At 37.6% G+C, this 26,069-nt stretch overlaps 2 protein-coding genes across 7 annotated transcripts; both read right to left on the bottom strand.

Moving 5' to 3' along the window:
- Positions 1 to 603: 603 nt before the first annotated feature.
- On the bottom strand, positions 604 to 12,585 carry prkab1b (protein kinase, AMP-activated, beta 1 non-catalytic subunit, b). Of its 6 annotated transcripts, none has more exons than XM_079827369.1 (8): positions 12,456 to 12,585; positions 11,345 to 11,492; positions 11,048 to 11,202; positions 9,825 to 9,918; positions 4,965 to 5,079; positions 4,748 to 4,881; positions 2,536 to 2,604; positions 604 to 1,777 (listed from the first exon to the last, which is right to left on the bottom strand). In XM_079827369.1, the coding sequence occupies exons 2-8, from the start codon at positions 11,483 to 11,485 to the stop codon at positions 1,700 to 1,702; spliced, it is 786 nt and encodes a 261-aa protein (XP_079683495.1). In that variant the 5' UTR covers positions 11,486 to 11,492; positions 12,456 to 12,585; the 3' UTR covers positions 604 to 1,699. The 6 variants fall into 6 exon arrangements, 4 of the variants coding, with proteins under 4 accessions (XP_079683495.1, XP_079683493.1, XP_079683494.1 ...); XM_079827367.1 differs by having other exon boundaries at positions 11,342 to 11,492; positions 12,456 to 12,565; XR_013817326.1 differs by having other exon boundaries at positions 1,295 to 2,122; positions 2,213 to 2,604; positions 12,456 to 12,565.
- Positions 12,586 to 14,195: 1,610 nt separating this feature from the next.
- On the bottom strand, positions 14,196 to 24,589 carry LOC307132154 (transmembrane protein 233-like; the record flags this gene model as incomplete). Its single annotated transcript, XM_079826321.1, has 3 exons — positions 14,196 to 14,360; positions 21,610 to 21,744; positions 24,398 to 24,589. The coding sequence occupies 3 exons, from the start codon at positions 24,587 to 24,589 to the stop codon at positions 14,196 to 14,198; spliced, it is 492 nt and encodes a 163-aa protein (XP_079682447.1).
- Between the last annotated feature and the right edge of the window lie 1,480 nt (positions 24,590 to 26,069).

Here is a 26,069-nt window from a genome sequence, read left to right on the forward strand (position 1 = left end):
ACCACCAATGTTGATGTGAATCTACAGGCTTTGGAGGGGTGCTTAGGGTCGCCACGCCAGGTCGAAGCGCTCTGAGGACACAGTTGCATCGCAACAGAACGTTCGACTGGGGGGACCCCAGTGTACCCTTTGGCCGCGGCCCCATCGAGGGTAGAGAAGGCAGAGGAGGCCGCCGAACGGTCACGGGAAGACAACGGGGACTTCCAGGACCGCGCCGGACCGCGGGGTGTGGCAGAGGGGACTCATACTCTCACGAAGATCATTGAGTCTCGATCGCAGCACCGCAATGGTCATGTAATGAGTAATTAATAAATTAGCAATGATAAAACATTATGATAACCGATGTATTTTTCTATAAGTCCGATATTTTAGCGATTGTTTTTTGGTAGCTTTTTGTAAATCACCCACTACAACTAACACAGCGATACGCCTATGTGTGAACTGATATTAGGCTAAAATTGTAAATCTACTGCTGTGTTTGGGTTTTGCTCAATGCTATGTGGAAGAAGCAAGATAATTTAATAATTATATGGTGAACCTATGATGAGTCATATTGAAACAATTAGTGTAGTGTTGTTGGCCAGATAAAATGACACAGAAAAGAAAAACGGACATGAGATCATTTTTAGTGCACCAAAATGCCACAATAATTCATATTGAAATGAAGTATTTAAAATTAAGAAATTAAGTAAATCTTAAGTAGAACTGAAATGACATTCCTTACAAGATGATAAGTTAAAACATTTCAAATGCACCTGCAAACAATCGTTCTAGTCATGCATTTCATCATTGATGATTTCTTAAAAATACTATGTAAAAATCTCATCTCCTCTCGTGAACCCAATCTCCAATCTCATCTAGTCTCGTAAGATAAGCATCTCATCGCACCCAAACGCCACAATTATTTGATTCAGTTTAGCAGGACTTTCAACATTGTCGCCTGGTAACATCACATGACACTCATAACACTCTCAGCCAACCCTAATTATGTTTTAGCACTGACCAAAACTTTTGCAATGAAACTTGTGTTAGGATTTTGATAGACTTGTTTACAAAAAAAAAAAATTCTGCAGGAGAACTGTAACAGAAAGAAAACCTTGCATTAAGAAAAACATGCACATAATGCAACATACCCTTATAGACTACATAATTCTAATATCAAATCCCCTTAAAGCAGCAGGACAATTAAAAGCATATTAAATATATATAAAAAAACAGCTGATCCAACACTTTCACAGTTCAGTATGTGATTGCTCCTTGCAATTAAATGATAGGCTACACAAATAATGTATTTGTGTGCATTTTATTAGCACAATGGTCCATTCATCAACGGTTCTTTTCAGATATTTCTTAAGCAACATGATGGGGATGTTCATATTAAATGTCAAAATCCTTTTAGTGACATCCCTGGAATCAAGATCTCAAAGAAAGAATGATCAAAAACTGAAAAGCCACACAAAACAATTATACATATCTGCAAATATCTTTACATTTGCCAAGCGTATTACACTATGTGTGCAAACAGAAACACTGTAGATATTGGTTTATAGATCGGTTTAGACATTCAGAAACACAAATATAAACACAGACACAGTTCTGTGATGTTTGATAGGTATGGTCCCGTTCTTTGATGGGTTAAATTATACAGTATATGGCAGAAAGCAGAGAGAGTAGTGTTGGTCCCTCAGTTGGATTGAGATCAGATAGGCTTGTACAGCAATGTGGTCACATACTTCTTTTTGTAGCGATGTGTTGCACTAAGGACCATCACACCATCCTGTGTGAGGAAAGCAAACAGATTTACATGTCAAATCACCTGTATTTATATAACACTTTATACAATACAGATTGTTTCCATGCTTTACTGTGATAAACAGGAAAATAAACTTTTTCAATGATGTAAATAGAATTAAATTCTGCTGCAAAAATGAAAAGTCTGTCATTTACTCACCCTTAAGTTGTTCCAAACCTGTATAAGTGTCTTTCTTTTGTTAAACACAAAAGAAGATATTTCGAGGAATGTTGGTAACCAGACAGTTAAAGGTAGCCATTGACTTCCATGGTATTTTTTTTTCTGTTACCAACATTCTTCAAAATATCTTCTTTTAGTTCAACAGAGTTTCTGAAAATAAACACGAAGGTGAATAAATGAGCAAATTAGCTTTTATTTGATTTGTTGTTTGTTGTTCCAAACCTGTATGAGTTTTCATACAGGTTTGGAACAACAAACAACAAATCAAATAAAAGCTAATTTACTCATTTATTCACCTTCGTGTTTATTTTCAGAAATATATAGTACATAAGTCATATCTATTAAAGTAATGATGCTTTTATTGTGCTTTTGTCATTTTTGGAGTCTGTCAGCCTTCCATTGTATGGAAAACAGCAGCACTGTCATTCCACTGAAGAATAACACGCAGGTTGAGCAAAATGTACATTTTTGGGTGAACTATCACTGATGATGATGTGGACGTTATTAAATAATTTCCTTCAGTGAGTGTCTTCCCAAAGTGTGTGTGTAGTCTGTTACCGAACCTTGATGGAAAGGGCATACAGGTGGTTGAGCATCACATGGTTTGGTTCAGGCAGCAGGGTTGGGTCACACTGTTCAAAGCAGACACAGGAACATGTTAGGGAAAGTCACTGCTTTCTAAAACTGCACACACTCAGCAATTTCCATCCAAAGGCTCTTTATCTTTTCTTATCTCTTTAAGAGAGTGACATGTGAAGGCCCATACTCTGAATTTGGCATGTAACCCATCCAAGTTAGTGCACACACATCAGGAGCAGTGGGTAGTGAAGTCACACACACACACACACACACACACATACACACTGCACCCGGAGCAGTGAGCAACGATTGGGCCTTGCTCAAGGGCAACTCAGTCATTTTCTGCAGGTTTTGAGAATCGAACCTTCGGGTTTAAAGTCTGAATCTCTAACCATTAGGCCACAACTGCCACGAAAAGGAACTGCTTTAAATGTATTTACAAAGAATCGACCTCCTCTCAAGTCACAGGTTTCCACCCATCTGTTTTTGTGTGCTTTGGAAAACTTAATGAAAATGCTTTTATATCCATTTGTTTAAATAGCTGTTTTTAAGTAATAGTAATAATTTAAATGTTATATATATATATATATATATATATATATATATACACACACACAAGATATAATATTATACGCATTATTTTTCATTGTTCATGTTAACTTATGTAGTTATATATATATATATATATTTATTTTTTTTATAAATATATATATATATATATATATATATATATATATATATATATATATATATATATATATTAATCACAAAAAGTGGTAACGCTTTACAAAAAGGTTTCATTGATTAACATTAGTTAACTAAGTTAACATGAACAATGAAAAATAATGCGTGTAATAATAAGTCAGCATTTACTAATGCATTATTGAAATCAAAAGTTGTATCTATTAATATTATTTAAAGAATCTGAGCTAACATGAACAGCTTTATTTTTATTAACTTACGTTAACAAAGATAAAAAAAAATACTGTAACAAATGTATTGCTTATGTATTGTTAGTTAAAGGGTTAGTTCACCCAAAACTGAAAATTAGCCCATGATTTGCCATAAGTCGAATTGCATACGGCTTTCTGGCGGAAGTTAGTTATTTTAATCTATAAAGTTTTAAATATGGATATTTTTCTTACACAAACGTGCCACTTTGCTTCAGAATAATACTAACCCTTTAATATTAGTTAATGCATGAACTAACATTAACTAATCAGACCCTATTGGAAAGTGTTACCTAAATGTTTTTTTATAATTGCTGATTTTCTATTTCTTTTATATATTATTAAAGTATTTATGAATCACATATATTTTTAAGTTTTAGTCATTTTATAATGTGCTTTTGTCATTTGTATTAGTTTTTGTTTCTTATAAATATTTATGCATAGCTTTACTATTTTATTTAGATACTTTATTTAGATTTTAATTTTAGCAATTTTAGGAGTTCAACTTAAACTTATTTCACTTTAGTTAGTTGCAAAGGCAACATTTCTCATTTATTTATTTTTTTATCTAATATTTATATTTTATTTCAACTTTTATTTAAATTATTGAAAATGCCTGGCTGTGGGGGCTTGAGAGCAGTTTTGGCAGCGCAGCGTTTTTTTCAGTTGAGGTGCTTTGCTTGAAATGATACGGAATATTCGTGGAACTGTTACTAGCATCTCATGTCAAAGATAGTTTGTTTCTGTATTTTTTCTATATAAAAATGCCAATATAATGTAAAGTATTTGCTCTGGCTCTTGTTTAAAATTATTTGTTCTGTTATTATGCTTGTTGTGGAAGAATGTGGCGGTTGGTCGGTGTTGCATTTGTCCCGCCTCCACTGTGATTGGCTAGGTAAAAAGTGACAAGATGAGCGTTTTACCCAAAGTTGAAAATTCTTCAACTCTCGGCGACCAGAAAAAAATTACGACGCACTCAGGGTGAAATAGACGCTCAGTTATGCTCCTGGCATTGAAAAACCGTGACGCTCCCATTGAAAACAATTGGAAAAATACGCCAACAACATGAAAAAAACGCTTTGGTGGATGCAAGGCCTAAGGGCCTGTTCACAGAAGAGAAATGTGTTGGAGTGGGCATAAAGTGGGATGAAAATGGCGAGATGGAAAAATGAGCCTAGCCAGACAATTGGGTAAATCAGCTGCTGTCATTAGATTTGCGTCCAGGACATGGCAGAGCAGTACTTACAGAGATTCCAGTGTCTTTGTTGAGGAGCACCTGCAGCAGGTGTGGAGGGAGTATGGGTGGAGAGCGCAGTCGGTCTTCTGATTTGGTCGAGTAGGTATCCTGATGGTACGGGCCAGGTGGGGAGCTGGATAAGTCTGACAGAAGATGTTTAAGATCAGAACCTATAGCATATTTTAATTGTGTACCAGTGAAGAGCTTTATATTGATTAAGAGTTACCTGACATGTCGGCACATTTCTCAGAGTCTGTCTTCAGTGCGTCGAAAACCTCAAAGTCTGTTTTCCTCACTTTAATGACATTATTCACCACACCTGACTTATTAGTCACAACAGGCTAGGAAAAAATAATCATAATTAAACTTGATGAAAAAAATGGTTTCAAAACATGTTGGCTTTGTTCACACTGTCAATCCAAATCCGGTTATTTGTGTATCCGATTGGAATCTGATCTAAATTGACTGTCCACATTGTGTATGGCAACTGTTCAGATTCGTTTTCTGGAATATCTGCAATGGTTTCTATCAGAATGACAATTCGTCAGTAGGTATACACAAAAAACAACAACCGCAACATGGAGGCGTTTGCATTGCAACACAGATGTTATCATGAGCCCTGTTTACACCTGGTATTAAGATGTGTTTTGGTCGATCGGATCACAAGTGGACGACGATGAATACAGGTGGGTTTAAAACGTTTTGAGCTTGTCCACCTTTGACCACTTCTAGAGGTGGTTGAAAACACATTCGACCGGATTGCTTTTGTAGTATAAAACGCCCATGTGGCTGAATACGTTTGAACAGCCACAAAAGACCGCCTACTGACCTAATGTGTAAACATCATGGGAAAAGCGCTAGCCAGATCGGATTTTGACAGCTGTAGACCCAAGTTTGGTTTAAAGATGAAAAACGTATCAAGCAATGTTCTCTCACCATTCCTGATTTCTAACACGCATTCACAACGTTTTAAATTGTGTGAGCTTATTTTGTCTAGATCGAAAGATCTGAAAAAGTCCATACATTTAGACCCTCACCTCAAAGAAATCAGGACAGAAGTGGATGAAAGTGAACAAAATAGACGGATTAAAACACCAGGTGTAAACGGGAATGTGTCTCCCTCGTCTACTTGTGATCCGATCGACCAAACCGCATCTTAAAGGGTTAGTTCACCCAAAAATGAAAATTCTGTCATTAATTACTCACCCTCATGTCGTTCGACACCCGTTAGACCTCCGTTCATATTCGGAACACAAATGAAGATATTTTTGTTGAAAGCTGATGGCTGAGAAAGGCTTCAGATAGGCCTCCATTGGCATTCAGTACATTAACACTCCCAAGACCCATACAAGGCACTTAAAACGTCGTTACAAAGTCCATCTCACCACGGTGACTCTACAATAATTTTACGATGCGACGACAATAGTTTTTGTGCGCAAAAAAAAATCTAAATAACACAATATCCAACTTGTTATTGTCTTCCGTGTGTGCCTCCACGACACATGCGCGAGAATATGACGTAGCGCCGGGGTTCGGACACATGACCCAGAAGCGATTTGTTTACAAGCAGAGGAAGACGCTCGTATCTCAGCTGTTGGATTCTACATTGATCGTGCTTTAGGTCTCGGCGTAGTTCTCAAAATGGGGCTTAAGTGTGCATTTCACGGATTCTCGAACGCTGGCGCTACGTCATATTCTCGCGCATGCGTCGTGGAGGCACACACGGAAGACAATAACAAGTTGGATACAGGTGTTATTTTGATTTTTTTTTGCGCACAAAAACTATTGTTGTCGCATCGTAAAATTATTGTAGAGCCACTGTGGTGAGATGGACTTTGTAACGACGTTTTAAGTGCCTTTTATGGGTCTTGGGAGTATAAATGTACTGAATGCCAATGGAGGCCTATCTGAAGCCTTTCTCAGCCATCAGCTTTCAACTAAAATATCTTCATTTGTGTTCCGAATATGAACGGAGGTCTTACGGGTGTCGAACGACATGAGGGTGAGTAATTAATGACAGAATTTTCATTTTTGGGTGAACTAACCCTTTAATACCAGGTGTAAACAGGGCCTTTTTTACAATATAACTATGTGTAACCACCGCACTGCACTACTAGAACCATAGGAGGCTGGGATGCATGGCTTTATTCTTTGCTGCCGTCTCCATCGGTCTCCTATATTGTCATTTTCAGCTCGTCCGGACCTATTCAACACAACCTTGTTTCTGCAGTGACTTTCAGCATGTTTCCTATAACAATGTCTGCCCCACAGAATTCGATCAGGGGTGCATTCCCATCGTTAGCCAACTATGGTTGCAAGTTCCGTCATTATCAACATGGTAAATTGGTAAAAAATATAGCGCTTACAACAGACCCAGGGCCATCCAAAGTGCTGTACATATTTCACCCATTCATACACCGATGGAGGTGTTAGCCATGGAAGGGGCCATCCAGCTCGTCGGGAGCAGCTGGGGTTAGGTGTCTTGCTCATGGACCCCTCGACACTTGGTCAGGTGGAACCGGGGATTGAACCACCAACCTACAACCTACATGAACCACTGAGCCACTGCCGCCCAACATAGTCAACCAGTCGTGTTTCCCGAAACCATAGTTCGAACGAACATTCCCAAACAGCATCGCAAACTTGTGTGGTTGCAATGGCGGCTCTCGACCTGTGGTTAGAAGCATAGTTTCTTGTTTGCAGGACATGTGGACTTAATAAATTCTTATTTTGAGCAAAATAAGCAAGCTGACATTCAGTACAATCTATATCTTTTATACAAGTGTCATTTATGTATTTTAGTTTGTCAAGAGATTTAAAAGCACCTTTTTTGAAGAGTGCGCATGTGCGGACGTGCTCTAGTACGTAATAACGAGCTTATGATTGAATCTGGAAATAAAGCAAAATAAGAATTAGTCCTCAGGTGCCATGTCCATAATTTATAGCAAAAAATGTAGCATGAATTCAATCTCAAACTAATTCATTAAAGGGTAACTTCAGTGATTTAGCATTAGGTTTTGTATCAGTAGAAACCTGGTAGTATATTCAAATGATGGTACTTTCCCCCCTCATATCCCCCTGAGACTAGAGAATTATGCATTTTATTTCTGGAAAAATTCCTCCGATGACGCAAATATCGTAATTTTGGTTCATCGGAGGATTTTTTTGGCCAGAGGCTAAAGACTACAGCCACTAGATGGAGCTGTTCCGCATGTAATCAACCCACCCAATAGGGGAGAGATCTCACGCACAGAATGTAAGGGCGTTTTCACACCTGAAAGTCCGCACCAAGGTCCGAACCGAAGTTCATGTTTTGATACTTTTTATATATTCGGTTAGTTTTGGTTTGGTTTCACATTGCAATTCTGTGAGCGGACTAAAGAACTTTACATGACACACTTGCGTCCACTCGTCATCATCTATGTGGGCTGCATCTGGACATTGATTGGTTTGTAAACGGACGTGCGTCTGACATCAGCGTCTTTGACAAGAGTGAAGGAACGGACGCATATCGTGGTTGCCACTATTGAACCGTGCGCATTGCTTGACTATTTTTTATTCGTTACGTTTAAAAGTGGACATTTCAAGCTTTATATACACATATTTCTCATGTTTGTGAGGCAAGTAGCCTGCTGAGTTTTGGTTTATTTGAGACGCGCTCCAGTTCATGTGTAAAGCATGTGATCGATCCCGCGATTATTGTCTGCTATAGATTATTTGCTTCTTATTTATTAAATCCAGGCAAGTATCTGATTAAACGTTGATTAAAATTAAGATACAATTTATACAAAACGAAATTCCCATTAAAGAAATGCTTTCAAAGCAAAATCATACAAAATTTCATTCAAAATTATTTCTGACTTTCTGTCTTCTGACATATTGCGCATATTTTCACTTTTCATAATCAATGTAGCCTAGATTGAATTTAAAAATAACGTTATGATATTTAAACATAAACAGGAACTTCCTGTAAATGGTCTGAAAGTCCGAACCATACAGAAAATGCTTTCAGACTAGAAACGAACCGAACCTTTGTTCAGTTTGATCCGGACCGAGACTACCTCTTTTTGTCGGACCAAATTTCGTCTGTTTGGTCCGGACCGTGGTACGGGGGAGGTTTCACACCTGCAATTTTGATTCGGACCAAACTGAAAAGTCCGAAAATCCGGACCAAACAAGGTAGGTGTGAAAACGCCCTTAGACACAGACGGCCGCACGAACAATCATAAAAACGGAGCGCGGTGCAGAGTAAAGTGAGTGTGTCAACGAATTCCTGTGATAGTTTAGCTTCCATATACGATCTGAAAACGTGCCAGACTGGCGCTTACCTCAGCTCTGCTCAGCTCTTCGTGATGAATGAAATCTGACACTGCTGCGTCTGTGCCGTGACTTTCGTTCGGCTCACTCACACTTTATTGAAAAGACACGTTCAGTTTTTAATTGTAGTGTTTATTCTCTAACTGAACGAAATGATTGTATTACTATGAAGATCAAAACGACGGTGTACTGAGTGGCCTCATAGGGCAGCGAAGCAAGTGCATTCTGGGAGTGGTTGTCTTTCTTTTCTCAGTCTAGAAGGCACCAAATTCAAAAATAATTTAACATTTCTACTGCATAAATGACCCAGTTTAAATACAAAGCTTAATGCTAAATCACTGAAGTTACCATTTAAAAGCAGTTATTACTCCACCACCTGCGTGACATCATTAACCAACATGGTTGAACGACAGATTTTCGACAATATGGTTTCGGTAAACAGTTGTGATTATCTAGTTGATTTCTTCAACGATGCATCGTACTATGGTAGTTAGGCAGTGCGTCACGTCGTTGTACGGGAAACGCACCCCAGAGCAGTCGGACTGAAACAGATTTCCAGAGATAAGATTTGAATAGGATTTCAAACCACATGAATGTAGCTTAAACGAATTTGTAAAAAATCGCATTTCATGTGATTTTTTGCCATTCATACTTGCTAAATCTGATCGGATATCCATAACAATCGGATTCGGACTGACAGTCTGAACAAGGCTGTTGTTGTTAATGAGGGTTATCAGATAACTGAAAACTTTAAGAGACTCTCTCCCACCTCTTTGGGATCTAATATCCAGTGTCCATCCACATAGAACTTATACTGGTGTTCTCCTTCAGGCAGGTCAATGATTGCCACAAAATTATTATGACTGTTAAAAGAGGAAGAGAACAAAACAATAAGGCAAAGCAGTTAGAAGGTTGTGGTGAAATGAAGGCACATGCAGGAAGATGCCCTTTTGTGTTTGGCATGAGGTCACATGAGTGTTAACTGTTTTTTTTTTAGTTGCTTGTAAGCACACACTGACCCCTAGTGTTGAACATGTAAAAGAACAGCACTAAGGGCCAGATTTACTAACAGCTTGCGTTAGGGCAAACCCTCTTTTGGCGTTAAAAAAGTACTGTCAGGATTTACCAAAGACACGCAGTGAAAAATTAGCGCTGAAAAGGCATGGACAGAGTTATTTTTGCGGCTGAACTTATTGCATATGCATTAGGAGTTTCCCTTTCAAACTATGCTAAATTTATGGGGGGAGAGTATTTATATGAATCATGCAAGGTGATTTACTAAGGTGTGCGCCAGTCATTTTACTGGTATTTGCACCATTATTTACCACCCCCCAAAAAGCACATACACTAAACTAGACACTAATTTGCACTCTTGGTAGATTGCGTTGGTCATTATGGAAATGATCCGGCTACGGATTATATGGAATCGATACGGAAGGCGGTCTGCCGGAAGCTAGATATTTTACTTTACAGCGTGTTAAATATGGATATTTTTCTTACAAAAACCCATCGATTCGCTTCAGAAGTCATTTATTAAACCCCCGGAGCCGTTTAGATTACTTTTATAATGGAAGGATGCACTTTTTTGGGCTTCAGATTTTGGGCTGCCATTATAAAGGTTGAAGGGGCCATGACATTTATTAATATAACACCAATTGTATTCGTCTGAAAGAAGAATGTCATATACACCTAGGATGGCTTGAGGGTGAGTAAATCATGGGGTAATTTTCACTTTTGGGTGAACTATCCGTTTAACTTGTATTGAATATGGAATATTCCTTTAAATTTATTTTAATAATTGCATTTAGCTTTTAATTCCCTGTCTGTGAATCTCTGAACAGACCTACTACTGAGGTCCAGCTGGCTTAGAGGACATTGTAGAACGCTTAGCTCTATGATTTTTAGGATGATGTAGATACCTCCTGCTGTGTTTCTTGTTTTAACACAGTCTAACATGTCATGCTAATGATCTGATGGTCTGTCAGCACTCACCTCTTAGTCAAGGGGATTTTGTTGGCCCAGTTGTTAAAGGAGCCAGACAAGAAGATCTCTTTCCCTGGACCGCTCCAGCGGAACACAGTGGGCCTTTCCTCCCCTTCCGGGGCTTTAGTATCTGATTCCTGATCTTGTTGCCAGGCCAGAAACTCCTAGAAAGACAGAGAGAAAGATTGATGAGGTATCTACTATCTACTGCAAATAGAGGTAGAGCGCCGAGATATAGCAGCAAAAAAAAAAAAACGAGTTAAGAAACATGTTGTTACAATTAATGTTTCACTGTAAACACACCACCTTGGCATCATCTGCTTGGAAGATGTCTCCATCCTCCGCGCTGTCCATCAGGATTTTGGGTCGAGCTCCATCTTTACCACCACGGCTCTCTCGCCTGTTCGTCTTCTCCGCTCCGCTTCTCTCGCTGTTGGTGTTGCCCATGCTGCTCCTTATTTTTATGCATGTTAATGTCACCATGAAATCAAACTTGACAATACTTGTTTTTATGGAATATTGCTGTAAATTACTTTTAAAATTCAATACTTGTGATTAGTACCCAATGTTAAGTCGACAACATGACATGCCTACTGTCATTATTTATGAATTTATTAAAGATTTACATGTCACATACGGCAAATGTCCAAAATTATAATCTTTCCTCATAATCTTTAATCCAAAATAACGTCCTCTCCCAACATTTATTCTCTGATGACGTGTTTACTGTCACGAGGGCGGGACAACCTCAAATTGAAATTTCACGTTCACCAGGTAACGTTAACTTAATAAGTACGCACGCTAGCGTTTAGCACCTGATGGTAAGTCGACGACATGACAAGTATTGTCATTGTTTATAAATATATGAAAGACTGACATGTTACATACGATAAATATATATCCAAAACGTAAGTATTTTGCTTATAATTGTAGTTTAGCTAAAAGTACCAGAGGCGCTAATGGACATTTACATTCCGTCGAACTGCAGCCTAAAATTACCTTTGCAACGTTATGTAACGTTACATTAAATAATTCAACATGGGTTTAAAGTGCATTACAACAGGTCTGCAACACTGAAAGTCGTTCATCGCACTGTTCACAAACAATGCAATGCGCGCGATTAAAAAAAGTAACCGCTGTTTACAATTGTTTTGACAATCATCTAACGTTAATACACCTAACTGCGTTTTGTTTAGTTTTATCAGTCTGGAGTTAAATCGCTGATTTTTACAGTTAAGAAACCGAGCCTATAAATACAAACAAAGGAAGTAAAACACTTGGATGTTGTTTCTTTGGTCGTAATTTGTGACTTTGTTGTTCCTGTTCTTGCGTGTAGATCTCGCCTACATAAACGACCGCAGTCTATCTCCGTTTCAACGCGGACTGTGGTAGTTTCCCTTATGATGAACTAACTTACCTCTGAAAACTTTATTTACCCGTAGCACGCGACTGTGTTTCTTTTCATAACGCCATTTTCACATTGCCCCACAAAAAGGTTAAATGTTAAGCACACCTCTTCCGCCTGCTGTTCGGGACTATAGAGCTCTGTATAACGTTAGAGTTAAACCAGTGGGATACGGGGGGGTGTTATAACGGTTTGTTAGCTGCCTGCACCTCCTGTAAAACGGCGTTTTTGTACTTTGTGCACCTAAAACTTGGATATAATGTATACAATACACATTTGTCTGCTATATAGCCTCATGGGTGCCACTGTCCTCGTACGAGGACATTATTTTCTGTATTTCTCTGACACCATACATGTCACAGTTTTATGTCTGGATGTCCTGCTTTTCAGAGATACCATTTGTTTTGAGGTTTCACCAGGACAACAACTTCTCCTTGGTCTTTAAAAATGACTGAATGATCAAATTTAGCACTCTTATGGAAATATGGTAATATTTAGTAATTATCAAAGAAAATGTTATGGGATTTCTAAGCAAAATGACTCTTTTTACAAAACGGGGCATTGATTTCATGTCCTCTATAGAGGACACCGGGACTTAAAGCATGTTTATCAGGCTTTTTGGGAGACACAAGTGAATAGGGAAATAAATTACACATCAATGTTCCCATAAAAATATTAGATATTATTATGAAAATGTTGCCAACTATTACTCCCATTATTACACTTGTTTTTTCATCATTTTCAATGTTCTTCAGTTGCGCCAAGAACACATTAATTTGCAAATTAGACAGTGTATAGATACATTGCATTGAATGGGAAAACGCATGTATTACCATTTTACCCACATATTGCATAAAGCAGTGGTTCTCAAAGTGTGGTACGAGTACCACTAGTGGTACGCAGAGGAATCACTAAATAAATTAATGTTAAAACACAATACATTTTAATTGAATCTTTATTTAATTATTTTATTGACCTGTTTGTAAGCACAGTGCAGTGTTAATGTACAAACTGTATTTACAACAATCAATATTCTTATTAGGAATAAACTGCCTCGTTTTTGAACTGTGCAGAGCTAGCTGAATAATTAGGCCTATTACGCTACTGTATTTTAATGTTGGTCATTATGGTGGTACATGGTGGGCCAAATATTTTTTGAGGTGGTACTTGGTATAAAAAGTTTGACAACCACTGGCATAAAGTAAAATGGCATATCAATTAATTCCATTATATCTTTCATAACATAGTTGAGAATCATCTTTAAACACAGTTTGGTTATTAAAAAACCCCAACCTGAAACCTAAAAATTGATTGGTGAATGGAATATAAATCCCATTGTTTTTGCCGATACATATAACATTTTTCAAAAAAAAATATTTTCCAATTGTTTCCTATGCTCTAAACAGTGTAATGACATGAAAAAATGCTAAATTCAAAAGACTTTGTTTTCCTGGGTCTTAGGAGGATAGATTAGTGTAGTGTAGAAATCTACAACTTGTCCATAAACTATGTTAAAAGAGTTGTTTTGACTACTTACCTACGGATTGTTGACTAATAGAAAGCATTTTAAATGTTATGCATGACTTATGAATTATGTACTATTATAATGGAAATCATATATACTTCAAATAATTATTTTATATCGCACCAGCTTTATTTAAATTAATAACATTCAATTAAAAGTTGTTTAATAATCCAGTTAAAAGCTTTAATTTTTTTAATGTATTGTAATATTTTAAAAATAAAAATGTATTATTTTTTTAGGGACTGTGCCAGATTGGGTGTGTCCTGTGATGGAGTGAGCCAGCTGTGTTTAAGAGTCCACACGTATTCATCAGAATCTTGCGGCATTTTCACGGCTGTCCAGTTTCGCAGTGTCATGATATGACTGGCAATGAGGTACTGAGAGAAGTGGAACTGTATCCGCAAAGAACACTTCAATAAAAACAGACATGGGTGGGTGGCAACAGCAGAGAGATGAACCACCAGTACATATTGGAAAAACATCAAGTGAGATTGATGGTAGTGACACACTGATTAATATAATCACACATATATTGAAGTACACTGAAAACTTATCAATGAAACATTTAAGTATTCTATCACATGTGTAGCTAGTAGTTCTTTACTTTGATTGCCAAGACTGGAGACAAATTTAGCTATATTTAACTGTAGCTGGCTATAATATTACATATCAAAATACAGGATACTCCAAACGCTGCAGATTACATTGGGTGTGAAGTAGGAGAGGGAGTGGCTTGTGCCTGCTATAATCCATTATTAAACTGAGACAGACACATTTCATACATTGCACATTTATTCACATTTTCCTTAAAAAAATTATCATACTTTGTCATTTTACATTCACCTGTACAACATAACACTGGTTGTTTTTTTTCTGTAAAAGCAATGGTTCGCTATTTGGGTGCAAGCATTCTTTTAGTATGCCAAGTTTAGGACAAGCACAATGTACACCTCTAAACTACACATTTACAACATTTGAAATGTCGTCATACTCAGTGAATACAGACTTGCAGTTGTACTGCCTGCAGGAATAAACATCACTCTGATATATCGTTGAGATGGTATGAATATGAAGTGACTTTTAGTGTAAGATTTTCAGTAGTTTGGATTCTTGGCCATGCTTTGGGCAAATCAGACCCACTTATACATTCCATTTGAAAATATTGATTACTTATAAACCCGGGATGGTTCAAGCACATGGTGCCACCACAGTGACACCATGTTCTGGGTTTAGCTCACAGTGTCCTCTGGCGTTCACTGGAACCGATCGCCACCAATTTACAGTATAGTCTTCCTGCCATACCGGTTTATCCACCATCAGATTGCATTCTGTTTAGTTGATATAAAAAAGAGCAATAAAAGAAGGTAATATTTTCTTACTAAATGAGAACAAATCGTGCTACTTAAATAACAGGACATGCAAATGAGAATATCATTTATAAGTGATAATTTAAAGGAATAGTTCACCCCAAAACAAAAAGAGCTTAATTTAATAATGCTCATGTTGTTTCAGACACTTATGGTTTCATATCATGGGACAGAAAAGAAGCAAATTAAATAGGAAAAGGCAGCTTTCAAGCCTAAAACAAATTCAAAAGCTCCATAAAAGAAGTCAATATGACTCTTGTGGTTTATTACAAGTCTTCTGAAGCCACATAACAGCCTTTTGTGATGAACAGACTGAAATTTAAAGTGCCTTTATTGTGCTATTACCTTTCATGTAGTGTGTAATCTAGCTGTTTATGAATGTAAATATCTACAAAGTTTTAAAGAGCAAAGTGCACGATAAATGGAGTTCTTGTCTCCCAAAAGAAAGAACCGATTCTGAACTGCCTGAAATGAGTCGTCAGTAATTCCAGTAGGGATGGGCGATATGGACATTTATCACAATATTTTTGTGATTATATTAATTATTGCGATAACGATATCAATGACGATATAACTTTAGTACCATTCCCCATGTTTTTGGCTACAAGTGAGAGCTGCACGCATTCGTGAGAGCCTCAGAAAAACAAACAATGATATAAAGTAAAACATACCCATCATCAAATATGCGCCATAATAAACACATTTCATAAAATAATTATAAAAGAAAAAAACAGTAAATATCCAAACACCAGCCTTTTCAGAAATGGAAAAATGGCAGATGTACTTTTCTGTAAAAGTGCAGGTAATGTTTGAATTGTGCAACTGTGATACAAAATACAAACAGTAATAATTTAAATCAATGACAAGTTTGAAATGTAAACACAGATTCTGTATTTATTCATATTCTCATGGTGCAAACAGTGGCAAAAAATTGTGCAAACAGCAAAAGTAATAATCCCAACCATGTCTTCTGATTACAAAAAAAAATAATGCAAATAATTTAATGATAGAATTCAAGTAATTTGAACTAAACTTGGTGATCATGTGCAACATTTTAACTGAATTTAGGACTGGTGGTGGTGCTTAAGACATTGTTGGTCATTCCGTGTTTCTGTAAAAAAAACAAAAAAACTAACAATAATACTGATAAGATAATACTACGAATTCTACTACTACTAACAATATAAACACACTAAGGATTGATGAGCTTCTGGGTTCATGAATATTAATCATGTTGTCAGCGTTCGCTCGAACTGATTTGCTGAAATCGAAACAGGGACAGTAATAGGTGAGCACCAGCCAATGAGATTGGCTTTTGAGCATTAGTTTCTTCTTGTTCATAAAGGCTGAATAATTCCAAATGAACGCCGTTATTTTACAGGAAAATACAACAAAGAATATTGTTTGCATGTAGCACGTCAAATCAGTGTGGTATGAGACTCTCTTGCTCTCTCTTTGAGTGTGTGAAACACATCGCTCTGTTGCGCGCTGTTATTTTTGCAAAATGCCAGCCTATGGTCTAAATTGGCTGCCCGTGAACAACGTTATGGCAAGAGGGACCCGGCCGAGAGCCGTGGGAATGAGCGAGGCCAGCGGTGCGATTGCTAAAGCCCAAAGTAAACTTTGGCCATCCCACAGTCCGCGCACAACAGCACATGCGCAAGAAAGACAGAAGAGTCCACTAGGTGGCAATATGCACAGTACTGTGCACAGTGTGCAGTCACGGAAAGACCAATTCAAAAACAACACGCTTGAGGCAAGGAAAATGCTACAATGGACGGCGAACTTCACGAGCGTTTGTGCGGAGTTTGTGCGTTGTTGTTTCTTCTGAACTATGTTGCAATGGTTGAGCCACTACTTTTCTTCGTCGATCCTGCCAAGCGAATGTCCTGTTGATGACACGCCTCAGTGCTTAGTGACCGTCACCTGCGCGTTGCACTGGCCTCGAGTCTCACGGAAGGAGATCCGGATGAATAAAAGGAGTAGTGACAACAGTGCAAGACGAGAGAGGACCGGGCCTGGATCTTATGTTGTGTTTTGTTATGTTTCGGCGGCAGTAGTCCATGAGGGGCTGCCGCTTTACTTTTTGTTTTGTTTTAGTTTTATAATTAAAGAGTTTGACCATTCCCCGGTTCCCGCCTCCTTGTTCACTGAACAACTAACCTCTCTACATTGGTGCCAAAACCCAGGAGGAAGGAGCGCTTGCTGCTGTGGGGAATCCCCGGTGCCATTGAGCATGGCTCAGCAGAGTCTGCCACCATTGACGCTTGAGGGGGTGTGCTGAAGAGTTGCCGGTGGGATGGACTAATTTAGGTTCGGGCACATCTACTCACATCAATGTTTATGGACATACTGGATATTATTTGCCGTCATGATGAACATCACAATGTCGGGTTTGCCTACGCTGCCGTCACATTCTTCACGCCGTCTGGATGAAGATACGGAGACTGCGCAGCGAGTTGTGTTGACAGAGTGATTTGGAGAAGAGTAAACTTCAGAATAATGTCACAGAGTTCATTCAGGAAGTTGTGTGAACAACACACGGCATCCATGTATGTCCGCCACATGCGCACTTTGGTCAGAGCGGTAATGCTATTAAGTTGTTTACATGCCTGTTTATTGCGATTAAAATCAGCATACGCTACATAGTTTAATGCGATTATGGTTACTACGATTATGAGCTTAATCGCATTAGTTTGATCAAAGTATTGCGTTACATGAAGTAAAGTTTAAATGCAATATTGCCAAAATCACATTATAATCGCATTATGAGGGTGCATGTAAACGACACTCACTGTGAGAAAAGAAAAGATGCTGCAATGTATATTATGAGAGAATTAAAGTGTTTGTTTTTTTAAATCTTGGATGCTTGTAAACCTGTTCTAGGAGACCTCCAAAACAAAATTAGGAACCTATAAAATAGCATAAATGTGGCACTTTAAGTTCACTTAAATCTTGATAATCACTGCAATCGTAACAATCAAGTCAGTGAGTTGTTGAACCAGATCAGTCGATTTGTGAACTAATTCACATTCATTCACTTTGTGAACATAATCAACTGATTCATATAGAAGATTCAATATAAAATAATGATTTGTTAACAAATGAATACTCCAAGGAGCAGGTGTCAAGATTTTCAGTGATTAATGAGTTAAATGTTAAGGTGTCATGAATGGCTTTTTAAAAAAAAATGTATTCTGTTGTCTGAGATCAACTTATGACGTTTGTGTGGTTTTTACATTCAGAAACATCATAATGAACGATCGGTTTTGATGGCTAGGATTGGATAAGATTTGCATATTTAATGAGCTTCTGCTCCCCTGTCAGTGAAAGCGTGTATCAAACGGCAACCGGAATGAATCACCCAGCCCACAGCCAGGGCTTGCAAAATGTCTTTATCAAACAAACACAATGATTCATCTCTCATCCACCCGCGATTGATTGGAATATTATTTCTGTATCATTTCGCTCGATCATCAGTGAATATAACCGCGAACCGTACATACACACACACACACACACATAGCCCCGGGACTTTGGGCTTTGCGAGCTGGTGTTACAAGTCAGAGTCTGATCACGATAGGGCTGTCAAAATTGCTCAAAAATGATGTTCGAATATTCCCTCTAAAAAAAGCACGAATATTCGAACTATTCGAACATCTGGTTGCGCATTTTATCAATGACACGCATTACGTCAATAACAGGACAAATGAATACAAAGAGACATAACTACTTATATAGGTAGTCTAGTTAAGTTTAAACATATTTGACAACATATTACCTACACAAAAACAAGTAAATCAACTAATGGCTAAAGACCGCAGACCTCACTCTCTCTCGCCCTCACGCTCTCTGCTCATAACGGCTTAAATGAACAAACACATTTCGAGAGCTGATCAAGAGTTTTGTGCAAGCAATTTAAGGTCGCGACTCTTGTCCAAAATATAGCAGGCTTCATTCAGTGATTGAAACAAATATTAATATAAGTTTTACAGCATATTATTGAACGCTCCGAGCGAGCTGTGCTGTGGTAAACATGGAACTTTTCTTTGACATGAAACGGTAAATAATCAAACCAGTGGAAGCAGTGCATTTATCCTTCATTCATGCAATATCTATTCAGGCAGTACCTCGGTTCCATTGCTGGACAGAACTCCCTGAAGCCGCCTCATCCACGACACTGATCGCTCTCATGTCCTTACAAATGAACTAAATTAATTTCTCCGTTATGGCCTCGCGTGTTGCAGACAGAGAGCTTGTGGCGGGCGATGCAAAGTAAGGGTGGTCCAGTTTGCACATACAAATGAGTTGCTTATATTTATAAAACGAGCCTACAAAAGCATAAAGTCCGTTTAATAAAGAAAAGTGAAACTAAGTGAAAACTCACTAAAGTGTTTAGTGAAATTATGAAACATTTAGATATCATAAATTGAGTTGTATAAGTTAACGTTACATTTCTACATACATTTTGTTCTCATGTCACAAGTAATATCAAGGTTTATTTTGATCTGTTTTACATGATTCTTTTGTAGTGTGGTTTTCGGTGAAGTGTACTAAAATAAATATCGTCACCTGTGTACATTAGCCCACTTCTTCTCGACGCTTTTCCTGATAGTTTATAGAACAATTACTCCGAGTCGCCATCTGTCGTTTCAAAGAAAAGCACAACGCCGAGCGCGTCAAATATAAACGCCTCGTCCGTTTGGGGAGGAGCGCGCGCAGTCAGCGGGGGCTCGCGCTCTGGAGACGGGCCAAAGTACACAAGGCTTCAGGCGCGCTAGCGCCCACTCGCAAAGCAGACAGCCACGCCTCTACTACCGCGGGCGTTTTTTTCCCACATTTTTTTATTTATTCGAATATTAATTTTCACCTTCGAAATTCGTTTTTTAAAAACTATTCAAATATATATTCGAATTTAGAATATTCGTTGACAGCCCTAGATCACGAATGAACCAATAACACCTCCAGCCTGTTACATTGCCGCCACTCCCACCACGCGCAGGACACCAAGTGCTCAGGGGGGCACCACAAGAAAATGCTCTCTCTATCCCATAAAATAAAAAAATACAAATAAATTGAAAATAAATTCTGAAAATAAATATTTAAGCATAAATAAAATAATTACACTATTGCACACAGTATCAACAAGCAAGCAACATAATAAAGTGCACACTGACTGTACTATACTTAATTTTAAAACTATTTACAGCCTAGTCATTTAATGGTAACACTCTAAAAAATGCTAGGTTAAAAATAACCCAAGTTGGGTTGAATATGGACTAACCCAGCAATTGGGTTGTTTTGACCCAGCGGTTGGGTTAAATGTTTGCTTAAAACAACCCAATTGATGGGTTAGTCCTTTTTCAACCCAACTTGGGTTATTTTTAACCCAGCATTTAGAGTGTAGGTGCACTTAACTTAATCTCTTGTAGAGCAACACCAGCGGTAATTCAGGAAAAAAATCTCCCAATGCTCCATGTGAAACTTCAGTCTTTCGACCTTTTACCATCGTATCAATTCTCAATTGATTTTGATTAATATGCACGAGGGAGGGAGAGCAAGACAGTTTGAAGACGGTGAGAGCTGCCTGTCTGTAAATAATGCAGGAAAAAAATATCGGCGAACGCAGCAGCCTTGTATCGGCCAATGCCGATACACGTAAAAATCACAAATATCGGCCGGCCGATATATCGGTCTAACACTAGCACAGCATAGTGTTTTAATCTCAATATGTCTGCAAATCCAGTCTCAACCTCTATCTTGTTTACAATCGATTCCGCATCATTCCACGAGTCGGTGGGCGGGCTTGAGGTGGTGCTTCTGCGTCCTACGTCAGTGGTCGACATATTCTGAGATCTCTCGTTTTCTGGGCCTGGTGTCTATAAAAGCTTTTCTTTGACTAACAAGGACGTTTTCAGTGCTGATACTTACAGGATATTCTTATATCACGACGAACTTTTATATACCAAAGGCTCAAAGGAAAGTTGATTTCTCAATTCATCACAAGTCTGTTTCACATATAAACCTATCATATGACTTTAGAAGACTTGAAATTTAGCACATGAAGTCACATGAAGTGTTTTGTTTCTGGGTTTTTTTTTTTGCCAGTCCTCATTCACTTTCATTATATTGAAAAGACTAACCAGAATATTTTTTAAAAATGCATATGGGGTTGGAAAGATATGAGTAAATGATGTCTGGATTAAACCATTCCTTTAACAAGTCACATTTATAATATACTCAAAACATTGAGCTGTTTTGTGCAAATGAGTACCGTGGTGAAGTGTACAATACAGAAGACCGTTATGATCAGAAGGCCGATGACTAGAGAAGCGATTCCCATGTGAAGAGCCTTCCTCCCCAGCCGCTGAGCTCCTTCATAGTCTTCAGCATCATAACTGCTTTGAGACTGAATTAGAGAGAGAAATCGCAATTGCGAAATTACCCAGTTTAACAAAAGAAATAAATTCAGGAAGGAAAACCTCAAAGAGATTAATTTGATTGAGGTGAGACAGAAATTATGTCATGCTTAATGTGAAATTTGCTGCATATTTCATTGGCAGCATCAGTGGCAGGTCTCCAAGTGAAAACTAGACTTCAGTATGTGGCCCATAAAGCAGACAGCGATGGGGAGCATAGTGATGATGCCAGCCTCATTTCGGCCCTCTTAATATGATCAGACAGCAAACTGAGACTTGGACATACAGATCACTGGCACTAAATCACATTTACTGGGATGACAAAGATGATTTGACTTCACGAAGATGATTCACATATTAAAAATCTGAATTTTTCAGGTATTAATAACATTTGAGACAAAGCAGATGGTCTGAACTCTTTTATTAGACAATAAACTTTAGATTTATGCCAAAAACATGAAATTTAAATATCTAAAAATGTTTGAAAGTTTTTAATATTTATATTTAATGCAGTTTCAAGTAATGCTCATTTTATTACTACTGATTAAAACATGTTTTGTCATTTTTGAACCTGGTTTAACTACATATAAGTGAAACAAAAATACCATTTCAAAGCATTAAATCTCTGCTCTTGTAAAGAGAAACTGTGCTAACCACTTTTGACACGAATACAGTGTGCATAAAACCCATCAGTGTGTCAGAGGGCAGTAAGCTGGGTTGCGTGATTTGTAATGCTCATTTAGTTTCTCACAGGCTGTGTGGTGGCGCCTGCAGCTGCTGTAGTCAGTGAGCCCTGAAGTTTTACTCAGAGGCAGAGTCAACCTGAAACTTGAGGTGTTGTTCTCCACAGCAAACCCTTGCACTTTACCCCATTCAGACCCCGCTGCCTCTAGTCTGGTAGTGACATTTAAAAAGCACAGATTGAATGCAGGGCAAAATGGCTGGAATGGGCAGCTGGTAAAAATGATTCATTTTTATGCCCTGATGTGAATGGATCACATGTATGCCATGAATCACTGTACCTTACAAAAAATATCCCACCTCTCTGTCTTGATCTGCACCCCATGATTAATTGTACCCTATGATGCATTATTCTTTATTATAATATCTGTTAATAAAGCAATAAGCCCCAAGAAACCAAGATTAACAGTGAATTAGCACACCACAGAACGTTTAGCTGTTCTAAATTCACTGTAAACCACAGCTTCACAGGGTTTATTGCTTTTTTAATAACATGGTTAGTCCATAAAAATAATTATTTTAATAAATAACAGGCGTATGTTTGTAGAGCAGTTTAGCAGTTTACAACAGCTTTGAATGCAGGTCAACCAGTTAGAATCAAGGACTATCTGTTTTTTTTTTTTTTTATCATAAATTATGAATTAAAAATAGTAAGGTTGTAATTAGACTAATCAAAAACTAAGCATGATTCATCTAAATATTTCAGTTTTCCACCCTCAGTAACAATTGTTATTGATTGAAAAAACTCTAAATAAGATAATTTTTAAAAACGTATTTCAATGTGTGTGTATATATATTTTTATTATATAAATGTATCTTTATATTATATATATCTTTATTATCATTTCATAAAATAATAAAGAAATAATCTATTTGAATCTATTTATAATATTTTAATTATATATAATTGTGTATGTGTGTGTGTGTTTATACATTTCATTTTTTTTTCATTTATTACTACCATATATATTAATTACAATAAATACTGGTATTTTTTAATAAAAAAATACAAATATTATTGTACGTGTATGTATATATGTATATATATATATATATATGTATATATGTGTATATATATATATATATATATATATATATATATATATATATATATATATATATATATATATATATATATATATATATATATATATATATATATATATATATATATATATATATAGTGTGTTTGTACTATAATGTAGTGTACTGTTACATAATATACAATATTCATGTACTTTAATGAGAATGAGAAACGATGTTCTATATAATATTCAGTAAATTAATTGCAAAAACAGTGTTGACATTAAAAAGAAAGTGACATGTTAGTGGCCTGACCGTATAACTGCATCTCTCATTCTGAGGTAAAGGTGTGAAATGTCAGGTAGAAAACCACTGAAAAAAACCTTCCTGTTCATCTACTGTATAAGCATTGTTTGAGAACAACAGCCTGAGAAAGTTCATCATCATAATATTCACCTTTCACATGCCTTGTGCAATTGAGCACATCTGCAGGCTGTCGTGTGAATGTTCGAGTAGGGGAAAGGGTGTGAGAGTGTATGCAGTCTTGCTTGTATGTGTGGGAGTGCTACAAAGTTAACTGCACAGATACTTAAGGCCTATCTATTTATACCACTTATATGTCTATCTGGACCATAAGAACATTAGGTTTAGTCAGATTTCAAAGCCACACGTATAACGCACTGCCAAGTAAACCCACAAGAAACATACCTCTTAAGAAAAACACTCTTAGCAGCATATGACCAAAACTCTGTAAGGAAAACTGTAGATACACTCTACGTTTTGATATATAACCTCAATTAAGAATTTGATTTAATAAAGCAGCATATGAAGATGTAACTCTCCAGTAGAATAACAAAAATAATAGTGTTTTCTACTCACCATCAGAGAAAAAACCAACGCCACAATGTTAATAGGCCACGCCGGACAAAAACAAGTGAAAATAGTCAAAAAAATGTAATTTTTTAGCGGTGGTGTCCCTTGAGCCTCAGCACTCCTTCCAAAACTGTGGTCAGAACTTCCATCGATAGAGCAGTCTGTCTTTCCATCCGACCGTTGAAGACCAGGACTCATGATGCAGGAGTTAAGAAGGAGCAGGAGATGGTGAGAACATTTACTCGAGGCGTGATGAGAAGATCAGGAAACTGAATGGAAGACTGGAGGAGAAACAAGAAGGCAAGACACTCATGGGGGATGTCAGATGATTGGGTAAGTGTGAAAGGCGATGGATGAGAAGTTGAGTGAGTCAGAGATGGCTTATGACCTAATTACCACCCGGGCTGAACACTATCCCACTTCAGAGAGGGAGAGAGAGAGAATGTGTGCAGGACGCTGAAGCAATGTAAGATGTAAGAGGAGAGGGAAGAGGAGGAAAAAAAAAGTCTGTCTACTTGCCCATATTACCATTATCTGTCAAAGGGAGAAGAGAGTGTTAAAGTTACAACTGATACAGCCATATGGATAATGGCCCCAAAATCACATTACTAGGCTGCCAAGAAATGTACACTGGCAATTTTCCCACGGTTTTTGCATGGTACTTTAAGTGAGGAGAGCAAAAACAGTGCTGCATAGAGGACAAAAACTGTATCACACATTACAGATGCACAAGAGTGCACTGGATGATACAATTGAAGTAAATGGACACATCTTGTGTACTTAAATAGCAGTAAATTATGCATAACCATAAACCAAACCATAATTCTAGTAAATACATGTTAATACTTAAAACGGACAGATTAAAATAGTGTAACCAAAACTTAAAGTTGGCCTATAGTTCTTATAAAGGTACTGTTTATATTAATGTTGTTTCCTTCTGGTTGAAAATAATTGATGTGGTGCATTCATCAAGTAAAAAGTATACACTGAACAAAATTATAAATGCAACACTTTTGTTTTTGCCCCCATTGTTGCAGCATGATAATGCACAGCCCCATGTTGCAAGGATCTGTACACAATTCCTGGAAGCTGAAAACATCCCAGTTCTTGCATGGCCAGCATACTCACCAGACATGTCAACCATTGAGCATGTTTGGGACGCTTTTGATCGGCTTATGACAGCGTGTTCCAGTTCCTTCCAATATCCCGCAACTTTGCACTGCCATTGAAGAGGAGTGGACCAACATTCCACAGGCCACAATCAACAACCTGATCAACTCAATGCGAAGGAGATGTGTTGCACTGCGTGAGGCAAATGGTGGTCGCACCAGATATTTACTTTTTTTTGGACCCCCCCCCCAGCTCGGACCCCTCCAATACAGTAAAACGGCACATTTTAGAGTGGCCTTTTATTGTGGCCAGCCTAAGGCACGCACACCTGTGCAATAATCATGCTTTCTAATCAGCATCTTGATATGCCACACCTGTGAGGTGGATGGATTATCTCGGCAAAGGAGAAGTGCTCACTAACACAGATTTAGACAGATTTGTGGCCTTTTGTGTACATCGAAAAAGTCTTAGATCTTTGAGTTCAGCTCATGAAAAATGGGGCCAAAAACAAAAGTGTTGCGTTTTTAATTTGGTTCAGTGTATATCATACAGATTTTTTTTTTTTTTA

Source organism: Gobio gobio (genome assembly GCF_949357685.1).
Source record: "Gobio gobio genome assembly, chromosome: 10".
Taxonomy (NCBI): Eukaryota; Metazoa; Chordata; class Actinopteri; order Cypriniformes; family Gobionidae; genus Gobio; species Gobio gobio.

What these genes read in the sequence shown, in the direction of transcription:
- prkab1b (XM_079827368.1), bottom strand. Translation starts at nt 11,521, where the DNA reads ATGGTGACATTAACATGCATAAAAATAAGGAGCAGCATGGGCAACACC. An exon ending in GAAATGTGCCGACATGTCAG is followed by an intron (nt 4,882 to 4,964) that starts GTAACTCTTAAT and finishes ATCTTCTGTCAG; the next exon opens with ACTTATCCAGCTCCCCACCT. An exon ending in TGTATGCCCTTTCCATCAAG is followed by an intron (nt 1,778 to 2,535) that starts GTTCGGTAACAG and finishes TTCCTCACACAG; the next exon opens with GATGGTGTGATGGTCCTTAG.